Raw genomic sequence first — 18,764 nt, 5'->3', positions numbered from 1 at the left:
TTTTTTTCTCCAATTAAGGAGCAATTTAGCGTGGCCAATCCACCTAACTTGCACATCTTGGGGTTGTGGGGGTGAACCCCACGCAGACACAGGGAGAATGTGCAAACTCCACACGGACAGTGACCCAGGATCATACCCGGGTTCTCAGTGTCGGAGGCAGCAGTGCTAACCTCTGCACCACCGTGCCTCCCTCCAGAGGATTGGGATAAAAGAATTCTATTTGTACTATTTGCAATTAGGGATGCGCCTAATGAATCCACTAAATTCAGTCCATTTGAATTGACTTTTGGTCATGAGGTGAGGACCATTTAAATTGATCAAAGGAAAATTGGTGCATCAGCGATCGAAGACTGCCTGTTGGACTATATGTCAAACTTTAGGGAGAGATTAACCAGGGCTGGTGAGTTGGCTGCAAAATATTTAAAATTGTCACACCATGTGACAAAAGAGGTGGGTAAGAAATCAAAATTTGTTAGTAGTTAGTGGGAATAAAGTGCTAGTATTGTTACCAATGGTAGGTGAACCATGAAAAGCAAGATTTAGTGGCCTTATTGATTGAAAGGAAATTGAATGAGGTGAATTATTTGATATGAACACCACGGTATTTTGATAAGTGAAGGAAAGGAGGAAGTGTTAAATGTTGTAACTTGGGGAGAAGAGAGAGATCCAAACGATTCTGAATCTGACATTCCTCAAATTAAATTGAATAATGAGGAAGTATTAAAACATTGGGATAAATTGAGGTACCTTCTGGAGGAAAATCAAAATGACCAAATAGTTATTAGTCACATAGAGCGACAGGTGGGAATACATCGGGAAGTTCAAAAGTAATTATGCATGACGTAGATATAGGAAATGGTCTTCCTATTAAACAACGTTCATACAGGCTCAAACCACTAAAGTTAGCACAGGTACAAAAGAAGATCAACAACATGCTTAATGATATTAAAGTGAGTTGTAGCGATTAGAGCTCACTGATTGTCACTGATAAACCTGATGGAACACAACGATTGTGTGTGGATTGTAGAAAGGACAGTGCAGTTACAAAATCAAATTCGTACCCTGTTCCTCGTTTGGAAGACTGGGACAAACACGTTTTATTACCAAACTTGACTTACTGAAAGGATATTGGCGAGGACCTTTATCAGACATGGCAAAGGAAGATTTGGCTTTTATGACGCCAAATGGTCTGTATCAATTTACGGTCATGCCCTTCGATATGAAGAATGAGACAGCAGCATTCCAAAGATTAACCAATAAGTTAATTTCTGGACTAAACAATTGTGGAGTGTACATTGACGATTTGATGGTGTTCAGTCAAAAGTGGAAAGCGCATTTGGATATCTGAAAATTTAATCGATTTAAAGGAAGCTGGAGTTGAAAGACCAGTCGGGTGTTTTTCTAGGAAACTCAACAATCACCAGAACAAATATTCGACCGTTGAAAAAAGGAGACATCAAGTTTGATATTGGTGTTTCAACATTTTAACAATTATGTTAGCAACAATATATCTGACACACTTGTATATATGGACCTCAATCCATTAAAATTCCTGGACAAATTTAAAACACAAGACTATTCAGATGGAGTTTATCATTACAACCGTTTAATTTACAAAATCTAGGTGTGACAGGAAGAGAGAATGTGATTGCAGCTGCCTTGTCTTGACTGAGAAGGCTAAAAATGGGTTGTATCTATGTGATGTTTGCCTGTTTAAAAATGTAAAATGATATATCATATAGAATGTAAGTTGTATGTCATCTTAAGAAATGTTTAAAGTTAAGAAAAGTTTGGAAAAATGAAGCCAAATGTGTGCATTGATGGTTCTTTAAGGATTAAAAGCCTGGGTTAAGTGGGTTTGACTGGGGAAGTCCCTGGAGAGTTAATCATTTGCAGCCTGCAGAGATACTGGCCGGGATTTTCCGAGTCCACCCTAGGTTGGAGAATCGGCCGGGGTGGGGGGGACACACGAGAAAATCCCGCCACGCCGCTCCCGGAGAATCGGCAGCAATCGCGCCCGGAGAATCGGCAGTGGTCGCCGCGCGCCTGTCGGAGGCCGTTGAAAGCGGCTCCCGCGGGATGCCCGTGCTCGATGGGCCGAGTGCCCGCCGATTCCCGCCGCCGTGGTTTACATATGGTCACACCTGGTGGGACCTCGGTGTTCTGGCTGCGGGGGCCGTCCTGATGGGGGGGATCTGACTCCGAGGGGGGGGGGTGCCTCCACAGTGGCCAGGCCCCTGTAGGGCTTCATCATGTTGCCCGGGGGCCGGCGCATAGACGGCAACCATGCATGCGCCGGCTTGGAGATGGCCGTGTAGAGCCGGCTTTCGGCGCCGGAGCAGCATACAGCACTCGGGCGCCGTTCTAGCCTCCGAGGAAGAGGTGAATGATTGGGCTTGGAGGCCCATTGACGCAGAAGCCGCTCGCACCAGTTTTGACGCCGGCGTCTACACTTGGGCCACTATTTTTTTCATCTTGAGATGAGGTCCATGCTGAGTGGAGCTCAGGAAGACAGAGCCATTTTGAAAGTATTACAAGTTTAATGTTTTGGGAAAAAGCTGAAAGGAAGTAAGGATTTTTTTTTTACCCTGGCAACCCTTGTTTGACCACAAGAGGAGAGCCGCCTTTCCCAGTAAGATAGCTTAAAAAGTGATAATATTTAAAAGCAGAGTAGTCATTTGAAGGTATTCAGCCAGAGTCTTGAGGGGTTCTCTAAAGAGCCGGAATCTATTTTGCAATGCAAGTATCATTTTAGGCCTTGTTTAAGCTGGATTATTTTCGTCATATTTCATGGGAAATTAAGTATTAGTGTTACGTTGCAAGTGTAAACTCTTCATTTTGAGTTTGAAGTTAAAACCAGTTTAATATGGTGATTCATAAGTTTTGTTTTAAAAATAACCAAGCCCTATTTCTTCACACAGTCACTCCAGGAGCAAATCATTCTTTGTGTACAGTCGAGCAAAATAACATAAATATTGAGGTTTCGGTTGGTATCCTAGCCACTGTTGGGGCCTGGTCAGGGATCGTAATCGAGTTTATCTGTTCAGTCCCTCGCTTCAGTGCAGCTGTTTGGGGAAGGTGGAGCGAGCGACAAAGTGGCCTTAGTGTTCAAGGATTAAATCATTTCGAGGATTAAGTCATTTCAGTGATAAAGTATATGAGAGGTAAATGCCAATGTTAACTAAAGTTGAAGCCCATGGAATTGAAGGCAGTTTATTGATCTCGTTATAAAATAGACTAGGAGGCAAGAGACAGTAGAAATAATGTTAGACAGTTACTGTAATTGGCAGGTGATGACGAGGGCTTTCCTTCAAGTATAAGTGTTGGGACCTTGACTATTCACTATATTTATTAATGATTTAAATGATGGGATAAAAAGCCATATATTTACATCTGCCATTGGCAAAAAGATGGGCAGCATTGCAAGCTGTGTAGATGGGAGCAGAAAGCGAGCGGCCAAAATTTGGACAAATGGATTTCGATATAAGCGAATGTCAGGGAATATTGGACAAAGAAGGATAGAATGGTGTTCTTTATGAATGGTGATAAGTGAGAAACAGTGGAGGTGCAAAGAGACTTGAAGCTCCTGGTACATAGATCATTTAAATGTCATGAGCTAGTACAGAAAATAATCAAAAAGGCTAATGGAATGCAAGTCTTTATATGTAGAGGATTGGAACACAAGTCAGCAGAAGTCATGCTCTACTTCTACAAAATCCTGGTTATACCAAACCTGCAGAACTTTGAGTAGTTCAGAGTAACACAGCTCAAGTATATAATGGCTGTGGAGGGAGTGCAACATGGGTTTACCACAATTATTTAGAAAATTAAGGAGTGATTTGATTAAAGTTTACAGGGAAACCAATAAGCTAGTTGGAGATGAACTATTTCTGCTAGTTGAGGAGCCTAGGACTAGGAGGCATAGTCTACAAATTAGTCAGGCTTCTCAGAAGTGAAATTATGAAATGCCTGTACACCTGGTGTAGAATTTTGGAACATTCTCTTCCGCAGGCAGCAGTTGACTCGAGATCAATAGGTAATTTTAAATCTGAGATTGATAGATTTTTTTTGTTATACAAAGGTATTAAGAAGATTAAATAGTCATGATCTCTTTGAATGGCGAAACAAGTGCAAGGGGCTAGTTGGCCTCCTGTTCGTATGTTTATTAGAAGATCATCAGAAATTGTTCACCTTTTTATCAGATTGCGCAAGAAACAAAGAGTAGTACATCAAGTTGGTTTATGAAGGAAGTGAAATTTAAGCTTGGATGTTAAGCTTGGATGTTGAGGACATAACATTCTCCTATTCCCCTTTATTTTCACAACCTTTTAAAATAAATTTTGTGTCTCAACGGTGCTCTCGACTCTGAATGTTTGCAAAAGGTTGATGTGCTATTTTCTTGCTCAGATGCCAAGAAACAGAATCAGGCTGTTAACCAAGGATCAACTCAGCTTCCGGTATCTTCACCCACTGTCCAGCCGCAGGTCAGGCCCCCTGCACCTCCCCAGGGAATTTCTCCGCAGCAGACTCCAACGCAGCCCCACTTGCCAGTACCCCAGAACAGCCCGGGTACAGTTGGGTTAACCGTACAGACCACCAGCGTGCACAGCGTGTCTGCAGGTAGAGTACAAACAGGTACCGGAACCAATATTAATGGTCGGAGTTTCTGATCGTATCCAGCAGTAGTGCTAGGGTTGAGAAGGAGTGAGATGGTCAGGTGGTTGGTAATAGTTACACTTCTGAAACTTGACGATGATCTAAAATGGCGCTTCAGTGTAGTTCTGAGGGAATGCTGCACCATCAAAAATAAATCTCTTGGATGAGATGGTAAACCACAGCCGTGGGCATAGAAGATCGCATGGAATTATTTAAAAATTTAGTGAGGCTCTCCCAATCTCTTGGCCAATATTTATCCCTCACTAACATAACTAAAACAGACTGGATGTTGTCACATTGCTGTTTGCAGGAACTTGCTTTGCTCAAATTGGCTGCGACATTTCCTGCATTACAACAGGTACTACACTTCAAAATTAATTCAGTGGCTGTGAAGTGCTTTGGAGTGTCCTGAAGCTATGAGAGCCACGCATCCCCTTTATTTCCTTAACCTTCATGAACTTGGTGCTTCTTCTTACCCTGGGCATTACCAGTTGAGTTGTCAGAGCGACTTTTTATTTCTGTTTACAAGTGGAAATTTGGGGAGAGTGAGCCTATATAAACATTGCTACCATTTAATAATAATAATCTTTATTAGTGTCACAAGTAGGCTTACATTAAGACTGCAATGATATTACTGTGAAAATCCCCTAGTCGCCATACTCGGGCGCCTGTTCGCGTACACTGAGGGAGAATTCAGAATGCCCAATTCACCTAACAAGCACATCTTTCGGATCTTGTGGGAGGAAACCGGAGCACCCGGAGGATACCCACGGGGAGAACGTGCACACTCCGCACAGACAGTGACCCAAGCTGGGAATCAAACCCGGGTCCCTGGCGCTTGAAACAACAGTGCTACCCACTGTGCCCAGTCGCTTGCATTGACACACACTTTATGAAGTGATTGTCTGTTTTGACGCTGCTTCTGAGAAGATTACACAAAGTGTCAAACAGAGGGGCTGTTTAGCACAGGGCTAAATCGCTGGCTTTGAAAGCAGACTAAGGCAGGCCAGCAGCACGGTTCGTTTCCCGTAACAGCCTCCCCGAACAGGCACCGGAATGTGGCGACTAGGGGCTTTTCACAGTAACTTCTTTGAAGCCTACTCGTGACAATAAGCGATTTTCATTTAATTTCATTTCAAGTGTCTTGGCATGTTTGTGTCAGCACTAGCTTTCCGAATATTGAGGGGTCAATAATGGTGTCATATTACCGTGCATGGAGGTTTGCTGTGTGCAAATTGACTGCTGTTTTTCCTACACTACAGTGATTTTCTGCATAATTTTAAGTACTTAATTGGCTGTGAAACACTTTTGGACGATGAAGATGCGCAAGATTTAATATAAATGCAAGTCTTTATGACTACATAAAAAGTCAGGTCTTGTTTAAAAATGTAGAGCAGTCATGACAAAATGTTCAATGTGGTCTCTTTGCAGGGCAAACAAGTGCTAACATGCTTCAGCATCAGCGTCCTCCGATGCTGCCACCAACGTCCCAGGCCCCTGTAAGACCACCACTTCCAACTCTCCAAAGAGGAAGTACGAACCCAACAGTTTTTACAACGCCCCCTCCATACCAAAGTCACAATCCAGTGCGTGCCGTCACAACACAAAGCCAGGCTCTGCGACAGCCTAGTCCTCAGCCACCAGTTAGTGGTAAGGATACTGTTCATATGTTAAGTTTAGCTGACTGTAAAGGAAGGGAAAGCCAATCTTGAACAATATATCTCCAGGTACATTTTTTCATACGTTATTATTTCACAAGAATATTCAGCTTTTATTTAAACAAGCTAGTAAATGGTCTTGTGGCATTGCAAGCAGTCAGCAATTGAATCTTTTTTACTTATCAGGCCGGTGGATGTGTTGGGAGCAAGAATTTAGAAACACTCTCCACACAGCCAGTTGGTGGCAGAACCTGGAATAACATTTTGACCGATTTGTGTAACAAAATTGAATGGGAAATGTGGTAAAATGGTCAATATTTTAAAAAATATTTTTATTGAACTTTTAACATTTTATATCACAACTTTTCAAAGCGGAACAAAATTAACACGTATCAACGTTAGAAAATAAATCATCCAACAACTGTAACACTTTTTCCCCCCCCCTTAACAAAAATCCAACCCAAATAACCCCACCCCACTAATGGGGTTTAACAGTAACCAATTCTTATGAACTTCCACCATCTACAGAACTCATCAATCACCCCCCTCACAGTGAACTTGACCATCCCGAGGTGCAGAAACTCCATCAAGTCACCTAGCCACGCTGAGGCACTAGGTGGTGTCGCCTGCCCCCAACTCAGGAGAATCTGCCGCCGAGCAATCAACGAGGCGAATGCCAAGGCATCCGCCCCCACACCCATCCTTAACTGATTGATCTGACACCCCAAATATAGCTACTAATGGACAGGGCTCAAAATCAACATTCAGGATTGCCAATATGGTGCTCAAAAAAGGCCCCCGAAATCTCACCAATTTGGGACTGGACCAGAACATGTACGGGTGGTTCACAGACCCTCTTGACCACCGCACGCACCTATCCTTGACCCAAGCAAAAAATCGACTTGTCCCAGCCTTGGGGAGGTGCGCCCTAAACATCATCTTGGGCAAGCCCAACCGACATAGCATTCACCCTGCAGAGGGATTCACTCGACATCTCCTCCCCCAAGATGGGATCCCAGCTCCTCCTCCCACCTGGCCTTCACCTCTTCCACCGAAACCTACTGCTCACCAACGATCCCAGGCGTGCTTCCAACCCCGTACAGGAGAGTATCCTCTCCAATAAAGTGGATGGTGGTGGTAACGGGAATGTCGGAAACGTGCACTGAACAAAGTCCTGTATCTGAAAGTGCCTGACCGTGTATCCCCCCCACACACACACCACTGTACACCAATATCAATAAGTTCCATCCCACCATCAAACTCACCATGGATTACTCTTCAGAATCAAGGATGGTCACCTCAGCACTTCGCTTTACCACAAGCCCGTGGATAACCTCACGATGCTCCACTTCTCCAGCTTCCACCCTAAACATATTTAAAGAAGCCATCCCCTATGGACAAGCCTCCATATACACAGGATCTGTTCAGTCGAGGAGTTCCCTTCCAGTGGAGGAACACCTCAGCAGTCAAGGGCATTCAGCCTCTGATCTTGGGGTAAACGTCCTCCAAAGCAGCCTTTAGGACGCGTGACAACGCAGGATTGCCAAGCAAAAATGATAGCCACGTTCCGCACATATGAGTATGGCCTCAACCGGGACCTTGGATTCATGTCTCACTACATTCATCCCCCCCTCCACCATCTGGCCTGGGCTTGCAAAATCCTACCAACTGTCCTGGCTTGAGACAATTCACACTTCCTTGTGATTATCCCTCTCTTCAGTCGCTCCGTCTGGACCTGTAAAGACTTAATTACCTGCAAAGACTCACATTCAAAGTATCGTCTTGCATCATTGACTTTGACTATTTTTGTGTTTCTGAATACCACCTCTTCATTCACCTGAGGAAGGAGCTGCACTCGGAAAGCTAGTGATTTGAAACAAATCTGTTGGACTTTAACCTGGTATTGTAAGACTCCTTACTGTGCACACCCCAGTCCATCGCCACATCTCGTAAAATTCAACAGTGAAAGTGATGCATTTTACAAGTTGAAAATTGGAATACAAGACCAGGGATGTGCTTCTGAGGCTGTATAAGGCTCTGATCAGATTCAACTTGGAGTATTGTGAGCAGTCTAGGGCCCTGTATCCAAGGAAGGATGTGCTGGCCTTGGGAAGGGTCCAGAGGAGGTTCACAAGAATGATCCCTGGAATGAAGAGCTTGTCGTATGAGGAACGGTTGAGGACTCTGGGTCTGTACTCGGAGTTTAGAAAGATGAGGGGTATCATACTGAAACTTACAGGATACTGCGTGGCCTGGATAGAGTGGACGTTGAAAAGATGTTTCCACTTGTAAGATAAACTAGAACCAGAGGATACAATCTCAGTCTAAAGGGACGATCCTTTAAAACAGATGAAGAGGAATTTCTTCAGCCAGAGGGTGGTGAATCTGTGGAACTCTTTGCCACAGAAGGTTGTGGAGGCCAAATCACTGAGTGTCTTTAAGACAGAAATAGATAGGTTCTTGATTAATAAGGAGAGAGGGCAGGAGAAAGGGGATGAGAAAATATCAGCCGTGATTGAATGGCAGAGCAGACTCGATGGACTTAGTGGCCTAATTCTGCTCCTATGTCTTATGGTCTTATGGTCCGTTACTCCTGTCATTTTTCCTTTTTTTTAAAAAAAAAATTTAGAGTACCCAATTATTTTTTCCAATTGAGAGCGGTCAATCTACCTACCCTGCACATCTTTGGGTTGTGGGGGTGAAACCCACGCAGACACGGGGAGAATGTGCAAACTCCACACGGACAGTGACCCAGGGCCGGGATTCGAACCAGGGTCCTCAGCGCCGTAGGCAGCAATGCTAACCATTGTGCCACCGTGCTGCCCCTCGTTATTCCTGTCATAACTATATGTGGCATTTGGACAATTTATTTAATCCTCGTGAACTTCCGCCTTCATAAATTTAAATGAAGGGGGATCAAAGATACAGAAGAGAAGGTGGACCTGAGAGAATCAACAACATGGAGAATAGCTTCATATGAACTACTTATCTAGATTTTTAACTTTGCCAAGAGGCTACATGACACCAAACATAAAACATAAGAAATATAAGAGCTGGAGTAGGCCGCCTGGCCCCTTGAACGTGCTCTGTCATTCAACGTGGTCATTGCTGATTTTACCTCTGCCATCATGCACATTTTCAACATCCTTTAATTCCTGTAGTAGTCAATAATATTCAGCCTTAAATACTCAATGACTGAATTTCAGTGAGTCGCAATCCTTCAAGTGAAGTCATTTCTCCTCATCTCAATCTGATCCTTTATTCTGAGTTTGGGCTCATGATCTAGATTCCACAGATAGGGGACATACTTTCTCAGCATCTACCCTGTCAAGCTCCTTAAGAATTTTGTATATTTTTCAATTTAGGTCACCTAATTCTTCTAAACTTCAGGGTTTATAGATCTAATCTACTCCATCTGTCCACCGTAGTGCAAATTTCCTCAACCCAGAAATCAGACTAGCTGCACTCTAGTGTAAGCATGCCTGTCCTTGGGTAAGAAGACCACAATTGCACTGTTATGTGGCACTTTATGTCCTTATGGAAGTCCATATATACCTTATCAACTGCATTACTCTTTCAACCACAATTACTCCCAGGTGTGGCCTCTCCTAATACCCTGTTTATAATTGTGGTAAGACCTCTTTATTCTTGTACTCAATCCCTTTGTAACAAAAGCTCACAATACCAATTGTCTTTCAAATTACTCACTGTACCTGAATGTTAACTTCCTGTGATTTACATACAAGGACATCCAGGTCCTCTGAATGCAAACATTTTGCTTAAGATGTAGGATATCTTTGAACCTGATGCTTATGGAATTTCAACAGCATAAGTCAGGCTAGTTGGACATATTTTGCATCTTTTATACAAATGGTTGGATTTTGAGCACAAAGAGCAGATCAGGAGTGGCCTCTTACAGATTGTTAATCTGCAAAATCATGTACATAGATTTTCAGTTAGCTCCATGATTAGTGTTAAATAATTGAGTGATACTAAAGGATCTTGCCAGTACTGACTTTTTGATGAGTTCATAGGTATTTATTATTTAAATGGACAGGAACAATTGGCTGGGAACCCATGGCTGATGTATGCTGGGCAGCACAAGGTGCCTGCTCCCGTATTTTCACAGGTCTAATAAATTCATTACAACTGTTCTTTGGAATACTAATGCAGTGGGTATAATGTAGTTACTGACTAAATGTAAGGTCACTGTTCTCCCTTCTGACCAAGGTAATTCATTGGGTGTTTTATTTTTGAATGCCATAATCATTAATCTTTTGTGGACTGCAAATAAAATGGCATTAAATTTAAATTCTTCAACTAAAGTGCCTTTTTATGAAACCTAGACAGTCATATTCTGGTAGTAACTCCCTCTGGCCCAATTTTATATGATGGGATGTGAAATACTCCAAAATAATGCATTTCCTTTTATGTAGCAGGTATGTCAGTCCGGCTTCCTCAAACATCTTACATCGTGAACAATGTAATCTCCATCCCTGTGATGCCGAATATGCCTCAGTTCACAGTACACCACCGGCCTTCACAGGTAAAGCATTCTTCGTGTTGGGGTACGGACACTGGAATTGATTCTCTACAATAAAGAACAGGTGTGGGATTGAGTTATGTGACATCCATCATTGAAGGGAGACTTAAAATGCTGCTTTCTGCTGTCTGTGAGGAAAACCCCTTTTAGCCGAGATTGTCTCAATAATAGTCCCAATTTCTGAAAAGCTTGTTATGGAACTCAGTAATAATGTAATGGTAATGGACTCGCTAGAACCAAAATCATGTTCTTCGACCTGAAAACATGGGAGAATGGAAAGGTGGGTGGAGAGAGATGAAATAAATCTGTTATTTGTGTTGCCTCATTCTGGCTGTCTTCTCACATTTCTGCTGTCCTAGCTGATCTCAGTTGGTAACTCCACATAGGCCCCAAGAGCTCGAATGTGATCACCCTGTCAGGACAGAGGTGATGAGTGAAGGCAGCCACTTCCTCGCATGGCCCAGGAATGAGGTGTGGAACCTCAGCACCTGTCCCAGCTACTCTACAGCCTGTGGAATGGTAGTATCTGCCCCTTGCCTGGCAGAGACCTGCGTACAGAGGTGCATTTACACCTTGTCTGGCAGAGACCTGTATGCAATGGTCCATACAACCCCTACAGTGCAGAAGGAGGCCATTCAGCCCGTTGACTCTGTACCGATCCTCTGAAAGAGCACCCCACCCCCTTGCCCCATAATCCCACACAACCTGCACAACCCTAGACACAAAGGGGCAATTTGTTTTTTATTCGCCTAACCTGGCAGAGACCTGTTTGCAACTGTGTTTTTGCCCCTTGCCTGGCAGAGACCTGTGTACAGTGGTGTTTTTGCCCCATGCCTGACAGAGGCATGACATAAAGAAAGAGTTTCAGACGTAAAGAAAGAGTTTCACCATTGCAAGTGGTCTACCTGGAAATCAAAATGTGTATTCTAAACTATATTTAAAAAGGGCATTGAGGGCTGCCAGGGTGTGCAGCAGTAAAGCAGGTGTTTGGTTTTAAAATTTTGCTTACTTTAGGCACTTTTAGTTATTTACTTGTATAACTTGCTTCTTCAAATTGTGATCCAAACTTCTTGCTCCTGCTCTTTAACTTAATTTTGTGTTAAGTGCTGGAAAGTAACTTGAAACACTTTGAGAGCTGTCAATGTAGCAAACACTTGGTGCGATTTGAGGGGAAAATTTCTAAGCCACTTGGGTGCGATTGGCGGGTTCTTCTCGGCGACTGCATCGACGAGATCAGGGCCCTTATTTGATGGCACTTGGTGCCGTAAATAAGCCACCTTGAGCGTCTCACCATCACTGGCTGTCTCACCATCTGATTCACCAGACTCGTGCCTCAGCATCTCGCAGCTAACAAGGAGGAGCTGCTTATTAACGCTCATTCACCACTCACTCCTAGTCAACGCACAAGCATGGCAGCATGCAGACCTGCTCCTTGTGTTGGGGATGTCGACTTGGACAGGCTTCCCCAAAGCAGGAGCCCCTAGACCCCAGACCCCTGCTGGGAAAATTTGGGAGACCCAAGCTCTTGATTCTCACTGGGAGTCAGTTAATTCCCAGGAGGCCTTTACATTCGACTTCAATCTTGCTAATGAGATGGAAATTAATGCACAATGGAGTTGGGATTAGATGGCAAACTTATTTGTGCTTGGTGCGAATCTCGATTTTGGCCTTTCCTACTATTTAACCGGCGTGCCTAGATCCACACCAGGTGCAATGCGGTGGTTAAATTGCGCCCGCTATATAAATAAAAACACCAACTGAAACAATAGAGTGAAAGGGATTACAAATGCCTCCCTTTATTAAATATAACATTGAAACTCTTCTGCATTTCTCTTCTGCCCACCACCAGTGAAATCTTTCTGATAGTAGATTCTCTGCAGCATTCATTCCATTTGAGTTCGCCTTCCTAAAGCCGTTTTCAATTATGGAACAGAATCCTTACAGTGCAGAAAGAGGCCATTTGGCCCATCAAGCCTGCATTGACCATCGAAGAGCTCCCTACCTAGGATCAGGCCTCCACCTTACCCCCATAACCCAGTAACCCCACCCAACCTCGGGTAATGTAGCATGGCCAATCGACCTGATCTTTGGACTTTGATGCATTGTTTCAGCTGTCACTCTTGATTGTGATACAAGCAAGTTATTTTAATGTTATCACGCCATCTCTAAACTCAAAGGAATACAAGTTAGGTTTATTCAACAGGTCCTCATAATTTGACCTTTTAAACCCTGTTTTCTTTCTAGTGAATCTGCACTGTACCAACTCCAATGTTCATGTTTCCTTCCTGAGATGCAGTCCCCTGAACTGAACATGGTACTCTAATTGTGGTCTGATCAAGACTCTGTACATCTGAAATGTTACTTGTGCTGTTGTTCCTAATTATCTAACATTAAGAAATAGTTCTGCTGGATCTTGCAACTATTATTGATTTTGCGTGATTTTGCATAGAATTCAAACACATAGACGAGCCATTCAAGCTCACTGATCTAGTATTTATAATCCACGAGCCTTCTCACACTCAACTTCTTCATACTATAGCATATCTTTCTGTTTCTTTATCCCTCCTCTACTTAGAGCTTCTTTGGGTTCTTCAGAGCCTCACTCACTCATATATGTTGCTCTGATTGCTATTTTTAAAAAATGTATATTGCAGAAAGCTGGGATGGTTGAAAGCTGTTGATGTTTGAGTTTGAAAATGACTTTCTCCATTGTCTGTCTTAATGCAGGAGCCATCTCGACCCATCCACCCAGCGCCACTCCCTGAGGCCCAGGCACCACAGCGGTTACCTCCAGAGGCCTCTAATACCTCTCCGCCCCAGAAGCCTCACCTGAAGCTGGCCCGTGTCCAGAGTCAAAATGGAATTGTCCTGTCCTGGAGTGTCCTGGAAGTGGACCGCTCTTGTGCTCTTGTGGACAGCTACCACCTCTACGCCTACCATGAAGATCCTGCTACCACAACCCCATCCCAGTGGAAGAAAATTGGAGAAGTGAAGGCATTGCCACTTCCCATGGCCTGCACCCTCACTCAGTTTGTGTCCGGCAGCAAGTACTACTTTGCGGTCCGAGCAAAGGACATTTATGGCCGATATGGGGCGTTCTGTGATCCACAGTCGACTGACGTGATGTCGACTCAGGGTAATTAATTCAACAAAAATGGAGAGAAAACAATCCCAAAAAAAACAAAGAACCACAAAGCCCAAAATGATATTTTTTCATTTCTTTTCTTACATCATGCATGATGTGTTGTAGTTTTTCTATAGATGTCTGACTCACTTGGTATCTGTGTACACTACACTGCATATATACAAGAGGGTCATGGTATAAATTAGGCAGCGCTGAACTGCAGCAAAATAAAGACAGAATATTGCACCATGTGGTGTTGCATTACTGCTGCCACAACTAAGTTGCTTCTCTTATCACCGCAGATCCGATTTGAGTGGGCGATGTTTGATGCGATTGAGTCACTGGTGAAGCAGCAGCACCAAGTAGCATATTTTGTTTATTCTATGGCCATCGATTGGGTTGGGTTTGAAAGAAAAACATTCCCAAATGTGATGCGTGAAATAGACCGTTAAAGTGATAATTCATACATGTATTATCTTATTGTTCTTATTTTTTTTTAAACTGCTTTCACTGCGACTTTAGCTATCCCTTCAAAGTGCAGTGAAAATTGATCAGCAGTGACCATAGGATAATGGGTTTTATCGCATTGTCTGAAATACTCCTGAAATAAATGCAACTTGCAATGGACTGCATACTTGATTATTAGAGACATTGTAATCGACTGTGTGGGCCTCATCGAAGAAATCAGACACGCCTCCATTCATCATTCACATCCAGTAAGATCATTGAAACTGTAAGTTTTTAAAATAAGATGCTTTTCTGTGTTGTGGGGATTGAGGGGGTGGGAGATGAATAAAAACAGATTCTATGGGTTTTTTTGCCAAAAGCCTTTGTTAAGTGTGTTATCAGAGTAATCTGTGAACTCCAGAGACATAGATAAAATTCTCAAAATATATTTTTAATCAGTGTGAAATAAATACTTCCTGGTGTGGTCACTAGACAGTGAGTCTGACACTTTGAGAAAGCCCTTTTCATCAGCACCACTTTTCTGGTCTAATGAATTTTTTAAAAATATATATAGATATATATAAATGTAAATCTCAAACCTGCTCTCCCATTAAGGCCACTATGTTGTATATATTCTTGCTTGCAAGCAACAAATCTTTCATGCCTAACTTGACATAATCAGCAAGCACAAAAAGATCCGGTCATCTAGTACGCATGTCAAGATGAGTCGGTTTCGGGAGCATGCAGCTGGACCTGCTTATCCTAGGAAGGGCTGCGGCAGGTCAGTCAGCATGAGCAGACACAAGGTGCTTGTTCCTTAAATGACCTGCAAATTGTTCACACACTATTTTCTCCCCACTCTCCCCCTTATTAGTTACTTCCTGCGGCAGTTTTGGACAGCCAATGTCGTTCAGCTAACTGTACTATTGAAAACCATCCTAAGCATCCCAACTAGCTATCTAGCATGACATGGACCCTTTTTAAAGAGATGAGGCAGACCCAACTTCCTTTGCATAAGTTATAAGTTCTGTGTTGTGTGGTGACAGTTATTGCCATGGTGTGTGTGTGCTCGCGCACTACCTCCAACATTGGTGCATGCAAGGGATGGTGACTCGTAAGGCAAACCATTCTCAGTACATTATCCAATGTGGTCGCTGCACTCTTTCACCAGTCAGGAATTATTGTAGATCAAATCATTAGTCAATAAGCTGAAATTTCTGCATTCTCTTAGTTACAAGGTGATTTTGATTCAAGGTGCGACTGATAATGTGAGTGACACCATGTATCCACTTTAGGACAGAGTGCCTGAGCAACATCGATGCCAGCTTAATGGTCACTGCGTCCCATGTCCTTATAAATGATGTATATTCTAATCCATGGCTTTTTAAATAAATCTCTGGATCGGGCCAGGAGCTAACGTGAACTCGGACGGAGACTTGTTTTCTGATTTAACTGCCGATTCCTTTAAAAACAAACGTCTTCAAAATGGCAATCTGTCAGTCAACTATCATGACACTGACCTTTATACCGGAACAAAAAGTAATTCTGTGTACAAATCTTTATTTCCTTTGAGGGGGGTCTGTACTGGTAAAACCTTTGCCCAAATATTACTGATGTTTAGTAAGAAATGACTAAAATGGAGGCTATTTGTCCATGCTCCGAGTTGTTCCTGTACCCTGCAATCATTTACAGCCAAAATATTCTTGTATACCCTTGCGTTAAATTTAGTAACGGTGAAGGAAATATTCACTAAATTTGGCAACAATTTGCAGCGTGATGTCTAGGGGAGGGAGGGGAGTTAGAGCCTTTTGGCACACTGGGGAAGGTGTGGGAGAAAGTCTTTCTGCTCGCTAGCAAAGGCTTAGGCGCAGTGCAATTGTGTGAAAGAGCACTGCCTGACACCAGGGAATGGGTGTCATGTTGTGTGGTATCTGGGGAAACTGCTCTGGGGCTTGGGCGATCAATGGTGCCACTCATTGTAGATCAAATGGATATTGTGCTGTCTGTTATGGGGAGGGGATTCAGTAACTGTCAACTTGTGCAATCGTGGAACTGACACTTCAGTCTCTTGTCACTAGAAAAAAGCAAATTATAACTGCATTTACATTTACTCAACCAAGCAGGCTTTTAGCCACAGGGTACAATAATAAATTATGATAAACCAATTTGTAATAAATACTAAGAGCAATCCCTCTCCCAGGGAGGGGTTAAACACTGAAATGCTGGAACAGGTTGAATGTAATTAAGTATTGCCTTTTAAAGTTGTTTTTTTATTTTTCATTTGTTAAAAGTAGTATACCGTCAATTGCAAGTTAAATGTGCTAATGTTGTATTTCAGAAATGTGGCGTCATCCTGTGTTGCCCTGCAAACTACTTTTAAGTGATATTTTGTTCACTAAAATCTGAAGTTTATAGTTTGAAAATAAAGATCCTATCGATTTTATCTTCTCTCTTGTGTATAACTAAAATGGATTTTGGAATTAGTTTTCAACGATCCACCCCCTGGCTGCTCATAATCTGATTTGCTACACAGCTTTCTGCTTATAATACATAATGAAACAAACTGATTCAGTTGATAGCTTTAATATTGAAAGACAAAAATATGTTGAAACCCTGGCTGCTATATGGAAGGCCTCAGCTTAGGTTCTCCTGAATTAACAGGTTGTCAACGAAACAGCCGTAGTAAGTGGGCATTCACCACTCCAAGCCTAGGTTGGGGGAGTGGAGGCGATCGGTCAAAGTGGCTGCAACATCTGGATGCCCGGTAACTGCTGCTGAACAGCGCATGTATGTGGACAGTATTGGTCTAGGCTGTGGTTTTGCTCCTGGCCACATCAAATAGCTTGCTGTATGTTCACTATCTGGCTCACCGTACAAAGAATGGCCACCCAATGGAATTTTGCTCGGCACTTGGAAGAGAATGGAAAAATACAGAACTAATTCCTCGGTAAAGTTTTCCATGTTTTGGGGTTTTGACTACTAGATTGGTGCTACCAGTCTTCTGATTTGGATTATTTTGAACATAAAAATATTCCTGCAATTAAGCTGCTGAAAGTTGTAATGTAGCCACAGAACATGGGAAATTGTAGTTCCCAGCTGAATATTTTTTCACACTTTAACCATACATTTTGTGTATGTATTGGGATGCTTTATGCCACCATTGTATATTCAAAGCTGTTAACCACATTCATTCCAAATAGAGCATCTCAGAATACTTCAGTCCCATTACAAGGATACACACCTGTACATCATGCACACATCTCAATATAGGAAAAACATTCCTATAAATACATTACACAAATTGGACTTGTGTCCAATGTTTACAATAGACCAGGTTGTTTTGACATTGGTAACTAAAATTAGCAAGCAACTTGTAACGTGTGATACAGAACACTGTGTCTCCCAGTATAGTGGAATCATGTTGGGATAAAAGAGTGCTATTTCTTTAATCAAATCTAGAATCAGCATTGTGCTGTAATTGTTTGCCCGCTGATTCCGCTGAGGAAGATGGACCTTGACGATTGCTTGGTGTGTTGGATGACATTGGTGTGCCATTAAGCCCCCTCCTGTGACTAAGCCAACTGTCGCTATCCTTGAGTTCCTCATGCAACAAACCTTTCTGACCAAATGTTAGCTGTGAGATTTGTAAAGTTATCACCTGGGCACTTCAACTTGGGAGAGGGATGTATGATACTGCTTTGCTAAAATGTTTTGGCACAACCAACATGTAAAATGGTTTTGAACGTCACTGGAATATCGAATACATGTTTTATGAAAGTGCTGTTTTTGTTTTCATTTCTTTTCCTTGATCCATGCACCTAATAACCAGCAGTCAATTTTTTGTGAGGGTATGTTTGAATCCAGGGAAACGAGGCTGTCAACAGCAAATAAAAGGGAATTTTATTTGAGCTTTATTTGCCAATCTGTTTGTTTTGATGTAAAAATCCGTTTCCCGTGAAACTGCAGGCCTCGACCTCTTGATGTCAGATGTCACGGACTATATTTCAGAGACCTGGTTGCTGCATTAACTGAAGATACACCCCATCTTCATTCCTAATGCTGTCTCCTAAGGCCATTCCACTGAAGCTGGCTCCCGATTTCATGTTGTACATTTCATGCTGTTTTAGAAAATACCTGGATCCCAAGGTCTCTGATGTGAACAGGGTGGAGGATAAGATTTCAAATGTTTTGTTTATTGACAATACTGTAAATTAAGTGGTCTGTACTTTTCTGATACTACTTTATAGTATACAGCACTAAAATGGCTGAGTTCATTTTGAAAATGTTGTGATGTGTAAAGTGTAAAGGATATTAAAAAACTCAAAGGGTTTTAACA

The 18,764-nt window shown here is 42.6% G+C and overlaps 1 protein-coding gene across 8 annotated transcripts in view; it reads left to right on the top strand.

The window, feature by feature from the left end:
- Window positions 1-18,764, top strand: part of LOC119956569 (activating transcription factor 7-interacting protein 1-like) — a 204,871-nt gene extending 186,107 nt beyond the window's left edge. For 6 of the 8 annotated variants that reach the window (XM_038783877.1, XM_038783876.1, XM_038783880.1 and 3 more), the window contains 4 exons: window positions 4,408-4,635; window positions 6,088-6,306; window positions 10,751-10,860; window positions 13,585-18,764. In XM_038783877.1, coding sequence (XP_038639805.1) covers window positions 4,408-4,635; window positions 6,088-6,306; window positions 10,751-10,860; window positions 13,585-14,001 — 974 coding nt within the window. In that variant the 3' untranslated portion in view covers window positions 14,002-18,764. The remainder of the gene's footprint in view (window positions 1-4,407; window positions 4,636-6,087; window positions 6,307-10,750; window positions 10,861-13,584) is intronic. The other 2 variants (XM_038783875.1, XM_038783874.1) reach the window with 2 other exon arrangements.

This window comes from Scyliorhinus canicula, chromosome 23, assembly GCF_902713615.1.
Source record: "Scyliorhinus canicula chromosome 23, sScyCan1.1, whole genome shotgun sequence".
Classification (NCBI taxonomy): Eukaryota; Metazoa; Chordata; class Chondrichthyes; order Carcharhiniformes; family Scyliorhinidae; genus Scyliorhinus; species Scyliorhinus canicula.
The sequence above is the reverse complement of the archived record's forward strand: the minus strand, read 5'-3'. Positions and strand labels throughout refer to the sequence as shown.